Source organism: Juglans microcarpa x Juglans regia, chromosome 6D (assembly GCF_004785595.1).
Source record: "Juglans microcarpa x Juglans regia isolate MS1-56 chromosome 6D, Jm3101_v1.0, whole genome shotgun sequence".
NCBI lineage: Eukaryota > Viridiplantae > Streptophyta > Magnoliopsida > Fagales > Juglandaceae > Juglans > Juglans microcarpa x Juglans regia.
In genome coordinates this window covers 34329425-34352857 of record NC_054604.1, presented here as the reverse complement: position 1 = coordinate 34352857, position 23433 = coordinate 34329425, and the positions used below count along the sequence as shown (strand labels likewise).

At 34.8% G+C, this 23433-nt stretch overlaps 3 protein-coding genes and 1 non-coding gene across 5 annotated transcripts; 3 read left to right on the top strand and 1 right to left on the bottom strand.

Annotated features, from left to right (window-relative positions):
- Positions 1-658: 658 nt before the first annotated feature.
- LOC121235169 (sodium/calcium exchanger NCL-like) lies at positions 659-5863 on the top strand. Its single transcript, XM_041131447.1, has 7 exons — positions 659-1286; positions 2856-3041; positions 3303-3484; positions 4415-4560; positions 4673-4949; positions 5039-5347; positions 5494-5863. Exons 1-7 carry the CDS (start codon positions 878-880, stop codon positions 5740-5742), a joined length of 1758 nt encoding a protein of 585 aa, XP_040987381.1. The 5' UTR covers positions 659-877; the 3' UTR covers positions 5743-5863.
- Positions 5864-11318: 5455 nt separating this feature from the next.
- LOC121234679 ((-)-germacrene D synthase-like) lies at positions 11319-15434 on the bottom strand. The gene is made up of 7 exons (XM_041130731.1): positions 15195-15434; positions 14223-14544; positions 13584-13956; positions 13173-13391; positions 12311-12449; positions 11971-12222; positions 11319-11893 (listed from the first exon to the last, which is right to left on the bottom strand). Exons 1-7 carry the CDS (start codon positions 15333-15335, stop codon positions 11585-11587), a joined length of 1755 nt encoding a protein of 584 aa, XP_040986665.1. The 5' UTR covers positions 15336-15434; the 3' UTR covers positions 11319-11584.
- Positions 15435-19222: 3788 nt separating this feature from the next.
- Positions 19223-19296, top strand: TRNAI-UAU. The gene has a single exon. It is a non-coding gene; the product is annotated as a tRNA-Ile (tRNA).
- A 231-nt stretch (positions 19297-19527) lies between these two features.
- LOC121234681 (protein IQ-DOMAIN 1-like) lies at positions 19528-23378 on the top strand. 2 transcript variants are annotated; one of them, XM_041130733.1, is made up of 6 exons: positions 19528-19689; positions 20000-20121; positions 21216-21389; positions 21992-22222; positions 22598-22711; positions 22813-23378. In XM_041130733.1, the coding sequence occupies exons 2-6, from the start codon at positions 20047-20049 to the stop codon at positions 23095-23097; spliced, it is 879 nt and encodes a 292-aa protein (XP_040986667.1). In that variant the 5' UTR covers positions 19528-19689; positions 20000-20046; the 3' UTR covers positions 23098-23378. The 2 variants fall into 2 exon arrangements, with proteins under 2 accessions (XP_040986667.1, XP_040986668.1); XM_041130734.1 differs by lacking the exon at positions 19528-19689 and adding an exon at positions 19708-19917.
- Positions 23379-23433: the final 55 nt, after the last annotated feature.

Here is a 23433-nt window from a genome sequence, read left to right as displayed (position 1 = left end):
TATTTTTTAATCCTAAAATACAAGAACATTAATTCATATATACTCTAATTTCTACAATTATCCTTATTATTTTTAATTTTCTGTATTAATTATCATTTACCTTCACGCGGATGCCAACCATCGAATTTCTTAAATGCCTTGATACTTACTGCTCTGTGTTTTCCTGCCATAAAAAGTGACAGTACGCTAGCATGTTATCCACATGATTTTAACACACCCAACCAACGACCTCTACTTTTATTTTGCAGGTCTGCATGCATGCAATTACCACCTAATTTCATTATTATTTGCCATATATATTATAAATATTGATATCTCGATTAGGTGATCAGGCTGACATTTGGATGCCAACCATTGAATTATCGTCACCTCCAAACAAAGATGTAGTGTCTTCATCACTGCGGAGTGTGGAGCATATTCTTCACGTGACAGGCCATGTTTAGGAAAATTTGCTGTGTTTGTACATGATTGAAGTACTTGATCGACATGTGATCGAAAGGACATCATGTGGGGATTTTATAATGTTAATCTTATTAATTGGTACGTACGTGATCTTAAGTCAGATATATATAGTTAATTGCAAATTTATGTTTTAGTTAAAACAACTCATCCGATCCATTCATTTTTCAAAAATATTATCGGGTTTACGTGAACGCAAGCCAAAGTCAACGTACTGGTAAGGTCTTCGACCCTCTTCTCCCTCTCACCACATTCTGTGTGCATTTATGTCATCATCGTGTGTATGTATGTAGTGATGATCATGGTCGCACAAAACCATACCAGAAACTCTCGCTCTCAGATGTCTAACTGATCAACACTCCCCCCAAAATCCCCACCCCCGCCCTAAAAACCTTCTTCTAAGGCTAAGGCTAAGGCCATGTCCAAGCATCTAACCCTCTCCTTCCTCCTCCTCTTCTTCTTCCTGATCTTATGCGATCCCTCCGATGGCCGCTTCATCACCCACCGTACGTACTTCTCTTTATCTTCTGATCTAGTCTCCGATGGGGTCCAGCCGCTCAGTGGCCCGCCCTACCTCGCTCTGAACCTGTCCTCTTCCTTCTCTGCTGCTGAGTCCACTTGCGAGCAGACCTACGGGTTCTTGCCCTGCACCAAGACCCTGATTGGAAATATCTTCCTCATCGTCGTCTATGACTACCTCATGTTCCTCTCCGCCACCTATTTGGCCAATGGCAGCGAGGTCTTGTTGGAGATTCTTGGCCCTGGTATTGTCGGCGGTTTGGTCCTTCCAATCCTCGGCGCCGTTCCGGATGCCATGCTTATTCTCGGTGCGCACTTAATTTATTCACTTTCCGAATTTTCTCTATTTATTTTGTGAAGAAATTGTAATTTGGATCTATTTTTTTCGTTTTGTTTCTTTGGTCTGTTTGTCTGTTGAAAAGCAGAAGAAAATTTTATAACTTGGAAGTTAATGTTAACATCATGTCGAGTTCCTTTCTTTCATTTTTCCTCTCTTTTAGATTTTCTCAGCAATTAAATGTAAGATAGACTGATCATAACAAGAAAAAAATATAATTTTGGATCCTATTTGGTAAGTATTTTTTTTTCTCTCTTCCTTTATTTCTTTGATAAAAAATTTCTAAAATATATATATATATATATATATATAAAAGAATATTCTTGCTGAAAATCTGTGGAGATGTCTTTAAAATTTTTTGATTCAGTTTGGTTCCGGCCCACCTGCCCTCCCGGCCATTTCTTCTACTTTCACAGTAGTTCTACTTGCGAGGGCCATTTTCCTTTAATTTATGGTTAAGTCGAGACGTATCGACTTTTGGGCCCATTTCTGTTTACTTTGTACAATATTTGATAAAGACTGGTGGCAACGAATTTGCTTTCGAGTTTTGATTGCTTCGTATCTGATAAGCGTAAAATAAGGGCTCGTTTGTACACTCAAAGAATATCTCGTATTTTTTAGTTAAAATATTTTATGAAATTTTGAAAAATAAGAAAATAAAAGTTAAATAAAAAAATTAAAAAAATTATAAAATTAAAACTTTATTTGAATATAAATTTTTAATATTATTTTTATTTTGACATTTAAAAAAAATCCTATTATTTTTTATATTTTGTTTGTAAGTCTAAGAAATTTGTATTGGATTTTGTGTTAGATAATGATTAGGTAATGATAAGATAAAAAAATTGAAAATTTGAAATTGAAAAACTTTTACATGTGAGTGATAGTTCTAAAGAAAATATTATATGAAAATTCGTCACGCAAACAAGGCCTAGAAAACCCAACCGAAATACAATTACTAATAAATAAGGAAGTTATTTTACTTAAGCAGTTTTACACTGCACATTTATTGAGTAGAAAAATTATTTTATTTTTTTCATCATTAAGTGTGTGATCGATGTAGGGATATTGCTGGATAAAACTTTTCATAAACAAAGACTCTAAATATATAATGCGCTATTTTGTTTCTATTGGGTTTCATTAAAAAGACTTCGAACACGCTTAAAATGGAATTTCTTGGATAATTTGAAAGACCTAGCTAGGAAGTTTGCTACTGAATTTTGGTAGCGTTAAGAAGTCTTAAAGCTTTCCTGGTTGTTTTTTTTTATCAATTTAAATGAAAAAATATGATGATATTCATTTAACCATTAAATTACTTATTATTGTTTTTATCATATTACAAGTATATGACATCGAAGCAAATTTGCTTGGATGTCATATACGCTCTCGCAAAGTTACCTTGACTCTATTATCTATGAGAAATGATTAATTTGTCATAATCGATCTCTTTCTTACTGCATTTTATCCGTCAGAGCCATTGAAAATTCCCCACTTTTCGATTGATTTTCTAATGCTTCTTATAATCTGTTGCCTTGTTTAGTATCCGGTCTTTCAGGAAGCATAGAAACTGCTCAAAGTCAAGTTTCTGTTGGTATGGGCTTGCTAGCTGGTTCAACTGTTACGCTTCTTACGATAATATGGGGAACATGCGTTATTGTTGGCAAGTGCGACCTCGTTGACGATGTTGCACAAGATGCACAAGACACAAAAGGCTTTAACTTAACTGGTATGTATGTCCTTTGGGTTTTTCATTACATGGGACCCAGCTCATCATATGCATTAGACATGCATGCATAAACCATGCATGCCATCCACTGAACTGTATTGCATTCATGTGAACTTATGAGAGTTATGAATGGATGTTGAAGTTATTATTCTATACATAGGAATCGTTTGTTTATGTTTCCTGTAGAGTGAACTGCATTTTAACTGTAGGATTAAACGTGCTAGATGGATTCATGACCCGATAAAATCCCCATGGTTGCAGAATCGGGTGTTAGTACTGATATCTGGACTAGCTATACAGCAAGGATTATGGTGATTTCTGTCCTCCCATTTATAATCGTTCAAATACCACAAGTTCTCAATTCAACCTCGGGGAGGCACTTGGCAGTCTGGATTGCGCTTATTGTTTCTCTCCTACTATTGATTTCCTATTGTCTTTATCAGGTAAATGTGTCTATGCCATAATTATATTTTCTGTGTAGTTTCTTTAGCCATGTTTATCTAAATTAATTTTCGTTCTCCTGTGGATCATATTGAATGGTCCTTTAATTTTTGTCTGATGTGGAAACTTTGAAAATTTGTTCTACTAAGGATTTTAGACAGCGTTATTAAACCTGTACTCTAGGTGGTCAGAATGAAAATTTGTTGATGAGCTTGAAGCAAACAGGCCCCCATACGCAAGTATGTGAAGGCCAAGGGCTCCAGTTTATGTTATGGGACCTGATAAGCAGCCAAACTGGTCCATGATCAGATTGTTAAAACTGCTGGTTTTAACTAACACATGGTTGAAGTTAAGTTTGGGGATGGCAAGCGTTTTAGTCAGGGGTCTTAGAAGGGAAGTGAACTCTGGCCACCAAAACTTGTAACATTGATAAACCAAACTTGTATACTTAGTACGCATAACCTGTCAAATGCTTGGTGCAGCTTTATTGACATAATTTTAGATGTTAATGTTAAGAATAAGGGAGAAATCACGGGTAAATAATACCATGTATTTAGGTTTGATCCTATTCCATATAAAATCTGATTGAGATTTTGACCTCACAGTATGTAAGTGGTGAAATTTAAGTTTCTGCCAAGTAATTTTGAAGAAAAGAGTCCTGAAGCACACCTCAAATGAAGTACCCCCCGAGGTAGTTTTAAGTACTTTATTATCCACCATCCTTAGTTCCTCTTTAGAGACTTGGGTCAGTGCACATTGGGCCCTAAGGTTTTCTGTTTTTTGCCCTGTTCACCGTTGCCAAGAAGGGAATTTGTAGGTGAGGAACATTCCATTAATTACCATAATCTCAAACTCGCTGGTCCTTTTGCATATATATATAGTGAATTGAGAGCATTGGTTTTTGGATGGATAACATGGAAAACCTTTTGCAGGTCCTTCAACCTTGGATCCAGAAACGAAAAATATCTTATGTGAAGCACAAGCGTGTTGTATTAGGACTTCTAAGGCATCTAAGAGACCGGGCAGTGGGGAGGCTGCTAAGGGATAATGGTGAACCTAATGAGGAAGGAATTAAAAAGTTAGTTTTTTTTTTTTTTGAACCGTGATTTTGTTAAACTATGTAACAGTTTTTTTCACATTACAAAGTTTTTTTTTTGGTATTTGCTGAATTTTGTTCAATATCATGACAGGTTGTTTTCTGTAGTAGACAAAAATGGCGATGGAAACATTTCATATGGTGAATTGAGAGCATTGATTGTTTCAATTCAGTTTGAAGAGATTGACCCCACTAAGGATGATGCTGTAAATAAATTAATGAGAGATTTTGATACATCCCAGGATCATCGCATTGACGAGACAGAGTTTGTCAAGGTCATTTCTAATTGGCTGAAGAGGGCAAGGCGTATACAGACTGCCTCTCAGAATCCTAGTTCTCGGACGCTTGGGTTTTTAGATGACATTGACCAGGTAATTAAGTTGAGCTGCATGTATTGTGTTCGATCTGACTTTCATATCACACAAGATGCTTGACCTCTTTGGAAATTCATTTATTATAGGACACATATAGAGAGCATGATTTGTTGGATGTGGGTGATGAAAGCGATGAAGAATTTGAGGATGCTGGGGGTTCCAGGTGGACATGTATCAAAGCAGTGCTATTGTTGTTGCTGGGAACTCTCATTGCTATCGCATTTGCTGACCCCTTGGTTGATGCCATTGATAACTTGGCTGATGCCACCAGTATTCCTTCTTTCTTCGTCTCCTTCATCGCGCTGCCTTTAGCTACCAACTCTAGGGAAGCTGTGTCAACAATTACATCTGCTAGCCATGACAAACGTATAACAGCCTCCTTAACATTTTCCGAGGTTCGTTTCTCATCTCTCACTCTTCATATCAATGTTTAGTGCTTGTTCTATAGGGTGGAATGTCGGATAAATTACAGAAGTTTGTCTTTTACCTCGATTGATTTGAAGTGATTGATTATAATTCATATATTTGTTGGTGCATGCAGCTATATGGGGTAGTAACAGTGAATAATGTTCTATGTATCTCAGTGTTCTTAGCCCTTGTTAACATTAGGGGATTGACATGGGATTTCTCCTCTGAAGTGCTGGTTATTGTTATTGTCTACGTTATGGTGGGTGGCTTCGCCAGCTTCCGTACCCATTTCCCTCTCTGGACAGCTCTTGTTGCTTTCCTACTTTACCCTTTCTCCCTTGCCCTGATCTATGTTCTTCACTATGTTTTGGGCTGGTCATAGATTCGCGGATGTATTCCATTTCCTAAAAGAAGAACCGCGGTTGTTTCTTTTCAATAAGATGTCATTGTTTATTTTGTAATACATTTGATCGTTTTGACTTTATTTAGGGCTGGCTTGGACACTTGGACATTTTGTAATACATTTAATCAGGGCTCGCTTGGAAATTTATATTTATAATTTGTTTGGATATTAAGAATATTTCAAAATATCTATAAATTGTAGTGAAATAGTTGGAGAATAATAGTGAATTAGTTTAAGACTATCTGACAACAACAGTTATGTTCCAAGCATGAACTATCTCAAAATTATGTGAATAACAGAGAAATTATTTGAATTAAAATGTTTTATTGAGTTTTGAGAAATGAGAGATAAAAAGTTGAATAAAAATATTATAAAGTTAAAAAATTTGTTTGAATATAATTTTTTAATATTTTTTTGTGTTTTGTTGGGAAGTTTATAAAAATTATAATGATTAAGTAATAAAATAAAATTCCGAGCATAATGCAGTAAATGTAAAGTAATTATTTTATATTTTTATTTTAAATTTAATAAAAATTGTAATGATTAGATAATAAAATAAAATCTCGAGCATAATGCATTAACTCAAGAAGGAGGCCACATAGGTGTATAGTTGCAATACTAGCTTTGGTTTGAAGGGGGATCCATCCGAAACTTTAGTACAGATGACAATGAGGTACCTGATGAGACATTCACCTACAATTTTCATATACTAAAGTCCTTTCCAAATCCAAAACTAAAAGGAGTTGGAGAAACAAAATGAGTAATAATACAATAATGAAAGGGATGAAAACTTTTTCCCCCCAAAAGCTAAAAAACACACATATAAAGCAAATATTAATTTAACATAAGCTTTTGATGATATTACTGTGTTCTTTTCATCAAACTCAATTTTATTCTTTTCTTTCTAACTCATCTGCATCAATCTGCTCCGTGTATGATAATCTTTCCTAGTGAGGAAATGAGACACCAACATGGTTTTGGTGAATCACCATTTTGTAAGTGATAAGGACTTGCAGAATTATCCAAGTTCAGAAAGACAAAAACAGAAGAAGCCATCGCAGCAGACCTTCTCAATATCTATTTTCCGTTTTCATTCTCAGTCCACTTCTTCACATTCCAACCTACAAATATTAAAGCAAAATCATGTTGTTCTTCCTAAATTCATTCCTAACTATATTGAAAGCTTCACATATTTTGAACCTCCTCATTCTAAACAAATCTTGATCCAGTTACTGTAGACACCATAAATATCCCATCTCTACATGATGAACTCATTTTCCACCTCTTAGAAGGTCAAATCGACAACATAAAATACTTGGATACCTGCAAAGTTTTCATTGTAATTTGGTTGCTTCTAGTTCACCAACATTTGCTGAACATCTTGCTCTATATTCAGGTATAATTTGGTTGCTTCTAGTTCTCCAACATTTGCTGAACATCTTGCTCTATATTCAGGTAACAAATATAGCATTTCTGATGTACTATCTTACTCTAAATTGTCTCCATCATATAGAGCTTTTATTGTAGTTATATTCTCTAATTTGGAACCTACCTTCTATCACCGAGTTGTTAGGCATTGCAAGATGCTATGTCTGCAAAATTATCTGCACTAGAATCTAATAACACTTGGGTTCTTACAACACTTCCTTCAAACAAAATTCCTATAGGTTGGTTGTTTGTGGGTCTATAAAATTAAATACAATGCTGATGATTTTAATGAGAGACATGAGGCAAGACTTGTTGCCAAAGGGTATACTAAAAAAAAAAGGCTTAGATTTTTTTGAAACTTTCTCACCTGTTGCAAAAATGGTTACAATCAGATGTGTGATGTCTCTTCCTGCTATTCATAACTGGCATTTATTTCATTTAAATGTTAGTAATGCATTCTTATATGGAGAATTAGATGAAGAAGTTTATATGAGAGCACCTCCTGGTTATCTTAGTAAGGGGGACACGAGAGTATACAAACTACAAAAATCCTTGTATGGATTGGAACAAGCTTATAGGCAATAGAATTCGAAATTTAGACCTATTTTGTTTGATATTGGTTTCTTACAATCTAAGGCAGACTACTCATTGTTCACTAAAAAGGACGGTAGCTCATTTGTGGCCTTATTGGTTAATGTTGATGATATTCTTCTTGCTAGTATTGACTAATCTGCTATTGATTCTGTAAAAGCATCCTTAAGTGCTCAATTTAAATTGAAAGACTTGGGTCTTGCTAAGTTTTTTCTTGGGATGGAGATTGCACGATCCCATAAAGGCATTTCTTTGTCACAAAGAAAATATACTCTTGAGTTGATTTCAGATGTTGCTTTACTTGCTGCTAAGCCAATCCTTTTTCCTATGGATACTCATTCCAAGTTATCTAAAGAAGATGGTGAGTTAGTTTCTGATAATTCTGCTTATAGAAGATTAATTGGCAGATTACTTTATCTTACTCATACTAGACCAAATATCACATATTTAGTCCATCATCTAAGTCAATTTCTGGACAATCCTCGTGCACCACATCTACAAGCTGCTTTAAGAATTCTCATATCTCAAATTAGCACCTGGTCAGGGTTTGTTTTTTCCAACTTCTTCTGATGTTCACATCAAGGCATTTTCAAACTTGGATTGGGCTAGTTGCCTTGATACCCATCGTTCAATCAGTGGCTATTGTGTTTTTATTAGTGAATCACTTATTTCTTAGAAATCTAAGAAACAACATACAATTTCTCGATCCTCTACAGAAGTTGAATTTAGGTCAATGGCCTATACAATTTATGAAATAACTTGGATTCGTGCCTTACTTACTGATCTTCATCAACTTCATCCTCAGCCAGTACTTCTTTTTTGTGATAATCAAGATGTACTTCATGTAGCAGCTAATCCAATTTATCATAAACATATTAAACACATTGAGTTAAATTGTCATTTAGTGCGTGAAAAGTTACAAGAATGATCCTTAACTACTTTACATGTTGCCTTAGTTCACCAAGTTTCTTATTTGATGATCAAGCCTTTAGGTTCTAAGATTTTTCAGTCCTTGTTATCTAAGATGAATATGCATAATATATACACATTATCTTGAAGGAGACTATTACAAATTTAATATACTGATATGTGATGTGTACAAATATTAAGTGTATGATGTGTAATTTTCTCAGTTAACACTCTGTTTCTTTGCATATATAAATAGAGACTTTCTTGTAAAAGAATCGATAGGAATAAAAGGTAAAGGCTTCCTCTCCGAGCCAAGATCTTCTTTCTTTCTCTTCTCTGTTTCATGGTATTAGAGCGATTACCTTGGGAAGATCCACTGTCATGGCTTCCTCCGCTTTCCCTTACTAATTCAACGTAAATAACGTCTACACTCAACCATATAACAATGACATAAACATAGATTAATTCCAGTTAATACCCACCAGTAACACTTGAATATTAAATTCATCGTCAATAAACCTTAATAGCATAATTAATTAAGTATATTCTCAACAATTCACAACACTAAATATTAACAAATTTTATGTACAAAATTAATTAAATATACTATTTTTGAGGGATGAGAATTTATTTAATAGTCATTAATGATGTTGAAAGAGTAAGTGGTTGTGGGTAGAGGTTCTACGTAGAGAGAAAATATATATATATATATATATATACACGGTTGAGAGAGAGAGAGAGAGAGAGAGAGAGAGAGTCAGAGTCGAGGTGAGGGAGGGGGTTCGTACGAGAGAGACTAGGATCAGATTGGGAGAACGGGTGGGGTTAAAAAAAAAAAAAAAAGGGCTGGGTGGGCTGGGTTTATTACACCAAGTCCTCTGTGTTGGACTTTCTTTTGCTTTGGGTTTATGGAAGTTCTAGCAACGCCGCCGATACCTCCACCACCACTCCCGCTACGGTTATACTTCGGGGTTTGATTTGATCTGCTTTATCCATTTTTATTCATTTCCATCCAAAGTTTATAAATTTCAAAACCAGAGGCAAAGACACAGAAAGATCCAAGTTATTGCTTGTATATATTTCCGTACTCATGTTTTGTCTTCTCGAGACATTGTCGTTTTCTTACCAAAAAGTCGTTTTTGATCTTGATAATCATCGGCAGGGATTGTGGAGATATTATATATATATATATATTTGTAATTATAAAATGTGTAAGTCTTTCTCATCTCTTCTAGAAAAGTAAGTAAATTTTAAATTTATATAAAAAAAATTATTTTTTAATATCACAGATCACTTTTTCTTTTAAAGTTAGAGAGTCTACTAGACTTGCATTTCGACCATAGCATTACTTTTGTATATATATATATATATATATATATATATATATATATATATATTGAAGGTGATAACATAAATTATAATATTTCAGGGCACGATTAATTTTAAAGAGTATAGTGCAGTTTCCCTTTGAGAAACTAGATAGTATATGACGTACCTAATTTTCTTTATATTGCTGGTGCTGGATCTCTGTTTGATGCCTCGTAGGTTTCCTTAGTACTTCCATTTTTTAAGGGAAAAAAAAAATGTTATTGCCCTCCCCGAGTTAGTTGTCCTTCCCGAGTTAGTTGTCGACCGACCGAATATATAATAAAAGCCATAAATCCTCAGTATTAAATTAATTATTCCTATATTTAATTGAAAAGTGGTGCTATTCTACCGGCCCAGTGCATCACTCCATCTCATTTAGTTCAGAATTTTTTTTACTTTTTTTAAATTTTTTTTTTCATATTTTTTTATTATTTTAAAATATTTTTAAAAAATATAAAAAAATATCAATATATTAATAATTATTTTCTTAATTATTAAGTACAAAAAAAATTTTTAAAAATTAAAAAATATCAAATATCAAATTGAGAGGATAAATTGAATGGATAAAATAGTATTTTTCTTAATTCAACACTATATTTTTCTTGCTGCCTGCTGTTATATTACTGGGGTGCATCCAGCTAGCTAGCCCAACTAACAACTTTGTCCTATATATGCTCGAGAGTTTTTAAGAACCATAATATAATATAATATAATATAATAATCCATGATTAATCAGTCTTTGGTATTAGAATTTTCTAATGAGAAATGTAGGTACGCGGCTTGAGTTTGTTCACTCTGATCGTTCATATATTTTATTTTTTAAAAAAAAATAACTTTTAATATATTAGTTTTTTTTTGAGTATTTAAAATATAAAAATAAAAACACAATTTTACTAGCGCGAAACTGGGCGCCACGCTAGCACGGCCGGCTCTTCTCTTATTCTGATCTCTCCCTCTTTTTTTAATGCGCGTGTTTAAATCCATGAGCCACATGCAGGAACATTGGGGCCGGTTTAACTGTCATGAAGAATTTTCTATTGCAAATGACCTTGAAGCTCTCTGCATGTGCAGCGAGCCTTCAGACTTCGCTCGGTTAATTTGCATGCTGGAACATCCTGATTATTGGACACGTTAATAAGATCACGTGTCAACAATGTCAAATGATGCACTTAATATATATATATATATATATATATATATATATATATATCCTCGAGAATTTAAGCTAAGTTGATAGCAAATACAACGAAGAGATAACTCCAAGGACTCAAAAGTCATGTACTGCTCCATGCATGATATCGATTCATTAATATCTTTGCATACATGTTGTTGATCTTGCTTCATCAATTACCAGTTCTCACCTTATTCCATGTATTGATAAATACATTAAGACAACAAGCACAAACACTTACGGGTGCATGTATTGCAGACGGGCAATTGAAAATACCTTTATTTGAAGGGAACACGTACGTAGCATGCAAGATGTATGGTAACCGGCCTACTAGTATATATATGTGTGCATCGATCACTGTAGAACAAGAGGATTTACGAGCAAGGATGCAATATAATCTTTCATCAAATAAGAATTAGTATACGCATCGTCGTCCTTGTATAGCAAATCCATTACACGAGCAAGATTCAGAACACGTTCAAGGATGGGCATCGGGACATGATCTGCAGTACTCGGGTTCATGAGTAACTCTTCATTCATATCTTTCCATGCATTTACAATTTCTTTCCCGAACAATTTGTATACCTCTTCCTCTGCCGAAACACCGTACTGCTTCATGTAGCATTCAACCGCTGACACAGCATGTGCTCTTCTTCGCTCAAACTGCAAGTGTCGTGAACGAAATAAAAACGATGTCGGGGTGAAATATCAAAGGGAAAATGACAAGTATTTCGTTATACCTTATGGGACCTAATGTCATCCATGAGTCTGCAAATGATTGTTGAAGCTCTCAGAATTTTAGGGTCATTGAATACCCATTTAAAGACCTCTTCGTCTGCAATATTTCCCATGCCAAGAAAGGAAGTTGTGGCTAGCATTTGATATGTTGACGTCACCGTGGCATTAGACATGTATTCCTCCATTGTTAATGGAACATAGCCTTCGTTGCACCACTTGGCTTCGATAAGGTAAGCTTGGATTAGTTTTTTCATCTGCAAAGAAAATATCCAACGTCAATGTAAACTTGTTCGTCCAAAAGGGAAAAAAAAGTTCGAAGTAAAGCAGGAATTGTTGGCTTACTGATTCCTTCGCATAATGCACACAGAATGGTCTACCGTCTTTCGCAGTCTCTGCTTCAATTTCATCGTAAACATCTAGCAGTGCCTTGTAAATTAGTTTCATATACTCGGGAAGTATATCTATGGCGCTAACGTCCCATCTGAAGCTCAAACAACAAGAATTTCCATATCTCACCATCTTAATTATGTATATGACTGAGAAAAGTTTTTAAACTATAAACTTATAAATTTCTTATGGAAAATGGAATTTTAAACCAAATTATAATATGAGCACTAAATTTCCTATTGGATTCGAACTAATTAAGTTCATACCGCACGTTCGAGCCGAACACTTCCGTTCAAACAGTATTGAATCAAATTCCCGCTAATGTTTTTATAATTTTCCACCAAACAAGTCATTCGAATGAATAAATGTGGCGTTCAAATTAGTTCAAACCCAGTTTCTTTGAGTTCGAACTGTCTTGCAACCATCCCGTCAAATTTTCTCACTAAAAAACCCTCGTTCGAACATAAAATTTCAGTAATTCAAATAGTTTTAAACTTTTTCTGGCAAAATTATATGTGCTTTCTCATCAAGATTATTATTCGAACAGACACTAAACCATTCGAACAGACGTAACTCTTTGTTCGAACATATTTTTTCCCATTCGAATATATTTTTATTTTTGAGATGATATATTTCGTCATGGAAGATTTAGTTCAAACGGATATTTATCTGTTGGAATGCCTTGAGAACATCATCAAGACGAAATTTAAATTTCATCTCAAGTAAGTACTTTTAGGGATGAAATTAACTAAATTCGTCCCTAATAAATTTTTTCTCTAAAAATGAAATTTGTTGTAGTGAATTTGCTCGACCGAACCTTTCAATTGCTTCAGTAAAGAGCTTGAGTTCTGCATATGAACCATAGGCGTCGTAGGTATCATCTATAATCGATATCATGCCTGCTACTTTGGTCATAATCCTTCTTGCAAGAGAATATTGGGGTTCAAAGAACACACCCATTACCCAAAAATAGTCCTCTACAATTCGATCCCTAGCATAAGGCAGCTTTGTAGTGAAGTCCAAATTTTTCCACCACCTGAAAGAGAAATTCGACTTAACTTCACATTATAATTTATGAAATTCAAATAAAATCTGGTAATATATAATACACGTACGATTCTTTTACAGCTATTAATTTATGACTCATTTTTCACCAAAATATACATGCGCCAAGGACAAAATAAAAAGCCTCAGCGATCGATATATCAAGTAATTGGACTCATGATACCTTGTAATACCGCCTATTTCCTTCTGATGTTGTGATTGCAATACATTAAAATCTAACTTGGCAAACTTGAGCAGAGTTTCGCTGTATGAATCTTCTTCTTTGTAGATAGAGATGTAATATAATCCCTCTAACCTCGGCAACGCTTTGCGGATGGGCCGGTTCAGAGCATGCTTTACTTTCTTTGCCAGTTGGGGTCTCATATGATTCACAGCTAACTCAAGATGAGTGGTAGTGAAAGCAAGGGCTTCGTCTAGAATGTCTTCTCCATTTATGCCAAGATGGGCAGCCTCGTATAAACTCAGCATGCCCTTCACATCAGAAATTAAGGATGCCTTAAAGCTACCTTTGTCATCTTTGAACTCATTAAGAATGTCTGTTTTACAACCACACGAACAGTACTTAGTGATCGAGCACTCAAAACAGAAAAAAAAGAATTCAGCTAATGTGAATATTAATGGCGCTGTTCATGCTGATATTAGCATCATGCAGTATATATCATGTAGGGTTCAAATGCGGGAGGGATCGAATGCTGTTATTATATATACATGATTCACTTCATGAATATTATTAGTTTGCCCCGAATTAAGGAGAAAACAATAGAGATTTTGAAGAACGAATTAATGAGAATTACGTACGTACCGCATGAAACGTCATAACCTTGTTGTCTAAGCAATCGAAACCAAAGAGAAATGGTGTAAAGTTTAAGCGGGTCATCTGCAGCATGATCCATAATATTGCTGTTATTAAAACAAGGAGGGTTGATATTGTGCGCTTTTTGCAGTATTTCGTCGATCTCACTTTCAAAATGGTATGAAACACCTAAGTGCTGAATTGCATCAATCAAATCCAGCTTTTCTGAAAGCGTTTGATCGGTACTACCGGGAGCTATAATTAGCATCCTCTTCACCTCGTCCTTCAATTCTTGAACTTGTTGCATGATTTTATGATCATCATCTGCGTCCTACACGATTGATCAAGCAAATTTGTTCACATCATAAAAGATTGTTTCCGATAAGATCATCAGTACTGCATGAATTTCTGCTTCTATACTAAGAAATGAAATGATCATAGGCAACTTGCAAGTTGATCTTTAGGTTATAAATCCGGTCTTTAGTGATCAGAATCCAGAAATTAAGTAATATAATTAGAAATTAAGCAGAAACGCTACAATATATTTTTTACCCTACAAGAAATTAAGAAGTTGATGAGCAAACAGTAGTACAAGCGGCCTTCGATTAACTTGGTACTGTTCGTGATCATGTACATGTGACAGTACGTAGTGCAAGTGATCAAGATATCGAGATTAATGATTCTGGAATAAGCTAGCTAGGAGTAGTACTTACTTGTTGTACATCCTCACCTAAATTAAGTTATTTACTTGATAATTAATTAATTAATTAGCTCATGACGTTGTTTTAAAGAAAATTTCCAAAGAGTAAAAACAATATTAATATTTCAACAACAAATTTACATAGCCATGCTGCAGCAAAATTATAATAAATTACGTAAGCACATCATGAGAAAGGAAATTATATATATTAATTGCGCGCTATATATATGTAATAAATAAGATTATATATTATATGTAGGGATCGAGTAGTATCTCCTCACCAGTACGTTGGAATCAGAAGCATAAGATAGGAAATGAGAACCCCATACGCTGGGACTAAAATGCGCCAAGTTACGACCCACTAATTTTCCAGAGGCTTCAATTTGGGTTGAAGAAGGAACTGCTGAAATTGGGAATGACATGATGATCTCTGATCTATTTCCAATTTCAGATGATCTAGGGTACGTACTGTATATATGTTGTATGCAGAAACGGCAAGTCGCTGGCGATCGATGTGGTTTTTTTGTGCTTCAATGTCGAAGAGCAACTCAGCAATTTATAGAGATAACTAAATGCATGCAGCAAGCCACGTAAGTACTTGACATAAATGATACATGAAAAGGGTGGGTTTTGCATACAATACATGCTTGCAATATCACATACGGCTGTTAATTAGCATGGACGAACGTAGGCGGGGGGGCCCCGGGAGAGGGGGGCGGGGCAAAATATCCCCCAAAAAAAACAAACATTTATGGATTACTAGAGAAGTTAAAAACGTGATCATTTAACATTGACAATGTAGGTGATCTTATAGAGAAGTTTTATCTAAAAAATTTTATTGAACAAGATAAAGATCAACTAAAATTTCAGGTGCAACGTTACAAGAATTAATGATATGCCTTATCATCAGATCTACAAGACTTGTTTACAATTTCTGATTTATGTCGAGTATTGAAAACTACTGGAAATGCCAATATTTACTATCTAGTTGACAGAATGATTCGAGTTGCCTTGACACTTCTAAGTTTGTCGGCAACTACTAATTAAGCGAGCTTTCTAGGCTATGAATATCGTTAAAACAAGGTTTCAAAACAAAATGGAAGATGACTTTTTTGAAGATTATATAGTAGTTTATATTGAGAAGGAAATTGCTGAAAAATTTAGCAAAAATCCCATAATTGATGAATTTTATTTATTGAAAGAGCGACAAGTTCAATTAGTATAATTGATTATATTTTATTTTTTTATATGCATTCAAACTTGTACTGAAACAACATGTATTTTTTTTATTATATATATATAGAGTTATGTCATTTTTTTTTTTTATAAAAATTCTTACATATGCCTTAGCCCCCTCATCCCGCACTATCAGTCTAATAATTATTTTAGAGTTCTTAAAAAAATTGTATTTTACTTTTTGCATCCCAACCTATTACATAATTTGCAATTTGTATTCATAGCTAGGTGGCTTAGTGCCGCCACCTCAAATGGGAGTAGGGATAGAAAATCTTGTTAATGGGTTGTGTTTGTGTCGTATCAAGGCATACATATTATACTATATGGGTCAACACGAACATGACCCGTTAAGCTAACCGTGTCAGAATTTCATATTCTAATATGACCCATTAAAATAACGGGTTAACACGACAAGACATATTTTGACCTGTTATTAATTATCTATAAAATAGATCAACACGACACTATTCATTTAGCACGTTTCATGCTAATGGATTGAACTGAACCGAATAACTCATTTGACTCAATTAACATAATTTTACATAAAAACTGAGAGAAAGTAGGTATAATCCAATTGGCCTTTAAAAACCTCCATATTAATCCTAAATGAGTCGACTGGCCACCATATATATATGATTAACCAAAGATAGTTGAAAAAATATATTTATATATATTAACTTCCTTTCAAAATATACGTTACTATCTATTTTTTATTAAACACATTAAGATATGCTCGTTATCATACATTCACAAGAATGATTTTTATGTAAATTTATATTTAATATAATAATCCCTTTATTAAAACATTAAAAATGTTTAATTTAAGACTAAATTATATGAGAAATAATTTGTACAAATCTCAAATATACAAGCCACATATAAGTCCTAGTAAAAAAGTTGACCACATGCATTTAAAAAAAATGTAAAAAAATATATATATATATATTATTTATTAGTGAGATCTACCTTTTTATAAAAGACTTGTATATGAATTATCTATTTGAAACTTGTATCTAACGTTCCTCAATCTATATTGAGCAGCTTATTATGACTCGATCGAGTAGCTAGGCATGCATCAATCTTTAATTGAGAAGTCGTCCTCCTGGCCATTTAAAGCCGGCCGGATTCTACCATCCTATGTTTGAGTGGATTAATAATGGTTTAACTAATTGCTAATGATCATAAGGGTTTGAGTTCAGGCTGTAACAGTACTTCATGTGGTCCTAATCATCATACATATTTTTATAAAATTTAATAAAAACATATAGCCAGGTCCTTTACATGATCTTCCAATAAAAAATGAATAATTTATTTTTAAAACAAATTAAAAAATAAGAATTAATGGATCGATCTTCTGCAGTGGTTCTCATGCCAAAGTCATGGTGAGAACCAAGTATAGATTAATGTACTAATTATATATTAATAGATTACTAATCTATATAGATCACTATACTAACTATATAGACCACTATATATTATATATATACTATATAGATTCCTCAGTATATAGACTACAACATATTAGATTACAATATATTAATAAATTACTAACTATATAGATCACTAACTATATAATATAGATTACTATACTAGCTATGTATAGTATAATCTATATATAGTATAGTACTATACTATACTATAGTATAATCTATATATAGTATACTATATATAGTATGTTAGATATTTATTATTTGAATGCTAATCGGTCAGTTAAACATTCAAACGTTATTCAGTACGTGCGAACGTTTCTTTCTGTGATGGAATTCAACTGTCACGAAAAATCTTCATATTTGAATGTTATATCTCACGTAAGACTTTTACACATCACCAAAAAAGAAATAGTGACAGTTGTACAGTAAAATGTCACAAAATACTTTCTGTGATGCCTTTTTGGTGACGGTCTTAAACAGTCACAAAAAAGTTTTTTATGACAATTTGCTTATTTTTTGTGACAATTTCGTTCGTCACAATAGATCAAATCCATTATAGTGAACGTCCTAATTATTCAAGAAAGATTTTATCAATGAATGTTTTCATTGGATTAATATTCACATATTATATATTATAGTATATGATCAATTCATGTTATTTCTTATGCTCTATTTAAAATAATAAAAAAAAATTAAAAAAAACGAAACGTTTATGCATGCATGGTTCGATCCAGCTGATATATATATATATATATATATATATATATATATATATACACACATACATACTGGATAATTAAGAGGAAATAGTTAGTACTTGAAGCCAGCTAGAATGACTTGCTAGAGCTTGAACATATAGTACTACTCATCACGCATTTGGTGAGTTAGTAAGACTAGTTAAGATTTATGGTTTTTTTTATTCTTCAATGACTTCTTTGAATTTTCGGACATTAAACTTGTTGTTTAAGTACTTGATGCTCGATCTAATTGAAAAATAAAAATAATAATATTGATTAATTAAGGCACTAATTTGTTAAGTCCTAATTAGTACATGAAATTAGTCGCATTAATCTTGGTCATATAGATCAATTGGGGTCATATAGATCAATTGGGGTTTTGATATAAAACAAAAGTATTTCAATATTTTCCTTTATATTTCTTTTGATCTATTGAGTCATTGGCCATTTGAGGTACTATAAATTATAAAGAAATTCAATTATATATCAAGCCGATTAGTATAATTAAGAGCGCGCACACTTAATAAAGTGCACATGGCATAATTTAATTTAAAAGATAAATTTTAAATTTTACAAATCAAATATTATTATTTAAGTTATGTGAATGGTGTGTTTTACACAACAGCTTAAAAATAAAGAAACTCTAAATTATAAATACATGCTTATTGTATCAGAGAAACAGATCAATAGATTTTGTTACAAAAATGGTAAAATAACTAACTAGTTGACTGTACACCTGGGTATAATTCTAATATATTGCAAACATTTTCGATCCTTAATTTACATGAACTTGGCCATCTTTATCTTAATAAATGGCATTTTTACTTATCTACACAGAGAGAGAACAGCAACTGAGACACTCTTTTAAAAATTCAAAATATGTGAAGGGAATATCTATCCCAAATCGGTCCCGTAGCTCAGTTGGTTAGAGCGTTGGTCTTATGAGCCGAAGGTCGCGGGTTCGAGCCCCGCCGGGACCATATCATTCTTAACTTAAACGTTTTTCTTCATAATCCTCATCATTTACAGCAGATCAACCTTTAGGTTGGCAATGCCAATTGATTACAGAGTACATAATCTGCACAGGACCCACTCGGAATGTGACATAAATGTTTTTAAATGTTCGGGATAATTGTTGGAACTTTAGCCCTTGTTGATGTTTTTGACTGCGGACCTTCCAAAGATCAAACAGCAGCTTCAGTTTAGTTGGGTTGTCATTTGAGAGTTGAGAACGTGTAGAGAGAGAGAGAGAGAGAGAGAGACCATGCAACTCTTTCTCTCTCTCACTGTTCTTCTTTTCTTAAATTATACTCCAAAGCTTTAAAACTACCCAGAACTCCTCCCAGGCCCATGCCTAATTTGCCTCTTCTCCGGTATGCATTCCTTAAACCATCTATCTTTACTTCCATTTCTTGTGCTTGAATGTATGATGGTGTTTTCTGGCAGAGTAATCTCCCTTGCACCATACAAATCCTTGTGGCCTTCTGTTCTGTTGTAGCTTTTAAATTGTTGTGCTGGCGATGATGATATCCTTGTTTACTTCTCGAGTGCCAACATATTATTACCGAACAGGATTTGGATGATATCAGAACTGGATTCATGTTGTTATTACTGTTTTCCCCTATGACGTGCACACATGAATGAAATCTATTGTAATGGCTGGGGAAACTTTTTTTGTGCCAGGTCTGTCTTAGGTTTCATTCCAACCTTCTGCATTCTGATCAATACCAATGGGTTCGGGAGACTGGTTTAGGTCATTGATTAGCATAAAAAGAGTGAAGGAAGATAGATCAAAGCAAGCAAAGGTAAACAGTTTGACATGTTTTTTTTTTTTTTTTTCCCTAAGCAAGCAAATTCCTAGATAAACTAAGTGGTTACATGATACTGGATTGAATGGGGTGGGAGTCCCCAACAATCATCCCAAAACAAACAAATGCAACACAAGTGGAATAAAAAAAGAGGGATCTGGAGCCAAAAATTGGCTCTCACCCATTGCTCACTAAGGGGAAGCCACTTGAAGCGGTTTTAGCATAATCTAATAAACAGACTATAAGCCTGCGACTTTTTAGTCGCAGTGAATCGATGTATGCTACATCTTGTTTGTCTAAACTGGTTGTAGGAGACTTCCATGACTACTTAGTTTTGATCATCAGTTAGAGAGAGTAGGAACATAAGAATGTAGCAACTGGAGGATGCGTTGATACGCAGGCATAGGACCTTCACTATCTATGGAGGCGCGTGTGGTTCATGCGCCAATCTAGGAAATAAGGGGGTGGTCGGATCTGAGAGATCTGAAGCCACAGATCCCAGTAGTGCCGCGCATGATGGAGGCAGACTCTCTCTGGCACGGCGGCACATGAAACTCATGCGCGGTATGAGTTGCACGTGAGACTCACGCGCCACTCTTTTGATCAGTTTTCTTCGACCATCCAACAAATCGACAGTTGGAGAGTCTACTGACTAGGTGTGTGGTGGTCGTAAGAGACCGATAGGCAGTAGATAGGCGCATATTGGTGATACGGACGTAAAACAACCAAAAAACCAAAAGAAAACACTATAGACAGCTCTGGCGTTGGCTGGACAGGAGGAGGGAGGGAGGAGCCAAAACTCCAACCCCCCCTCTAGGCGAAGTAAATGGAAGGATGGCCGAAAGTTGGGTAGAGAGAAAAAGGCCTCTGGAGAGAAAAGGAGAAGCCGAAAGTGGTAAGCAACAGTTTAACATGTTTAATTATTAAGTACAGTTGATAAAACATTAGTATTTGTATGTATTTTCACCTGGCGGTATGAACTTGCAGTGGCCCTGCCTCTCTCTCTCTCTCTCTCTCTCTCTCTCTCTCACTCATTCATTTTGTTTTGATGACTACGACTCCCTAATATCTGTGGTATACAACATATATAGGTACACTCACCTACTGATAAACCAAATGGGTCGAAGTCGAAGGATCATTCTCATAACGAGTCAAGTAGCTCCTCTAATGATCGTCCCATTGAAAATCTTCCTGATGTTCCTCCAGTTCCAGTCGAAGAAGATGTAGCTGCAACTCGGATTCAAACTGCATTTCGGGCACATATGGTATATATATTTCACCATAGTATGGGGCATATGCATAGTTTTCGCCCCAATATCTTTATTTGCTTCTGTTTGGTGTTCAACTATTGGTGGTGTAGCTATATATAGAGGCAATGCCACCATGTTAATGTGCCTAAATGAGAACTTGACAAATACCTCTCCTCGTAGATTATTTTCTTAAGTTGCAATGTACATGTGTTCAGCATCAAGAGAGATTGTTTGACTATTAAAAAAAATTGAAAAATGGTATTCTCGTCCAATTTTAACTATTTAAGATGATTGAAAAATAAGTAATGTGACCAGTTAGATTTGTGAAATCACCGCATGAAATTTTATTATTTTTATCTTTAACTTTTTTCATGACGTGTGAGCCAGACTCTCACTTAATAAGTGGACTTAACACATACAAATTTTAATTGATTGGGTGAATTGTAGAGTAGATTCGAATATACAAAACATATATATAGTTAAAAGATACAAAATGTACATGTCAAAAAATTAACTTGTACCATTTGTATAACTGTACTCGGAAATTTGAGCTTGAGCCCATACCGTCCAACTCTATCATCATCACAGTCGTCTCTGCTGCCTCTTATGTAATGCAGGTAAGAAAAAAAGTGTGCCATCTGAAGAAGGGGACGGTGAGATATCAGAGCTTGATTCAGGATCAGACTGTCACGCAGCAAGCATCAACTGCATTGAGCCATATCCATTTATGGAGTAGGATACAAGACCAAATCAGAGCTCGCCGACTCCGAATGGTAACAGAAGGCCGACTTAGGCAAAAGAAGTCGGAAAATCAGTTGAAATTTGAAGCTAAGCTTCATGAGCTAGAGGTACTCTTGACTCCAACCATCTCCTACTTATCATTACACATTTGCTTTCATTGCCTTTAACAAATATTAGTATTATGCTGTCTTGGTGGGCGGCCAGTATTGTTCAGAGCACGGCTGTTATGCCTCTCTCTGCTTTATTAATACCCACACACAACATTTAAAAAAAAAAAATGAGAGAAATTTTCAACTATTTCTATTGCGTTTGAGACTGGTACATGTGCTTTACTCGTCACTCTTTTCAGATACGTTCATCCAATATTTGAACGAACAGCCTCCTGTAGTATTCTTCTTGTTGCCGCACTGGCTAAATGGCAATGGCAATTGGTCAAGGATGGATGGCACCATTGGCATAACAATTGTTAATTTGCTCAACAGGTGGAGTGGTGCGGTGGCTCTGAAACCATGGAGGAGATCCTTTCCAGGATCCGACAGAGAGAAGAAGCAGCAATTAAGCGGGAGAGAGCCATGGCATATGCCTTCTCTCATCAGGTCTCTGCCAAACCATGACAAACCACCTTCATCCTCACTTCTAATACTAATTATGTTTATGGATTCCTTTTGAGAATTTTATGCATGAATGTGATTTGCAGTGGAGGGCCAACTCTAGCCAATATCTTGGCCAGGCTTCCTACAGTCTTGGCAAAGAAAACTGGGGTTGGAGCTGGATGGAGCGCTGGATAGCTGCTCGCCCTTGGGAGATCCGGGTTCACTCAAATTCTGCAGATTCAAACAAAGCGCAGGCCAAGCAAAGCACACTAAACAAAGTGGCAAACCAGCCAGAGAAGAAAATATCAGTTTCAGTGAAACCAGCATTTTCGAATGAGAAAGGAACCACAAAAGCAAAAGACTCAGTGCAGCCAACCACCGAGAAATAAGCTGTCTAAGCAGAGAACAGCAGCAGCTTTAGGTTGGCCTAAAACTGCAGATATCCAACTAAGAATTTGCTTATTGATTGGCGTAGCGAGGCACGGATTGATTGGGGTTCTAGTGTATCTTGTGTTCTTATTTGGACAAATTTGGATTTAGTGTGATTTTCTCCAGGAGTGTAAAATAAGACAAAAAGACTTCATATTCTGGATTGTCAGAGGATGTTATTATATCCCCTGTACATATTATATTAAGCATTTGAATAGCAACAAGAATATTGTTTCCTCCACTGTTAACCTTCCTCTCTACCATTCTTCGATACTGAATTTCCAATGAACTAGAGA

Coding starts and splice junctions, on each gene's coding strand:
- LOC121234681 (XM_041130733.1), top strand. CDS start 20,047: ATGGGTTCGGGAGACTGGTTTAGGTCATTGATTAGCATAAAAAGAGTG. Junction 21,390..21,991: donor CTGCATTTCGGGCACATATG/GTATATATATTT, acceptor TATGTAATGCAG/GTAAGAAAAAAAGTGTGCCA. Junction 22,223..22,597: donor CTAAGCTTCATGAGCTAGAG/GTACTCTTGACT, acceptor TTTGCTCAACAG/GTGGAGTGGTGCGGTGGCTC.
- LOC121234679 (XM_041130731.1), bottom strand. CDS start 15,335: ATGTCATTCCCAATTTCAGCAGTTCCTTCTTCAACCCAAATTGAAGCC. Junction 13,957..14,222: donor AGGTTATGACGTTTCATGCG/GTACGTACGTAA, acceptor GTTGTAAAACAG/ACATTCTTAATGAGTTCAAA. Junction 12,450..13,172: donor TTTACTGAAGCAATTGAAAG/GTTCGGTCGAGC, acceptor TTTGAGCTTCAG/ATGGGACGTTAGCGCCATAG.
- LOC121235169 (XM_041131447.1), top strand. CDS start 878: ATGTCCAAGCATCTAACCCTCTCCTTCCTCCTCCTCTTCTTCTTCCTG. Junction 3,042..3,302: donor AAAAGGCTTTAACTTAACTG/GTATGTATGTCC, acceptor CCATGGTTGCAG/AATCGGGTGTTAGTACTGAT. Junction 5,348..5,493: donor CCTCCTTAACATTTTCCGAG/GTTCGTTTCTCA, acceptor TGGTGCATGCAG/CTATATGGGGTAGTAACAGT.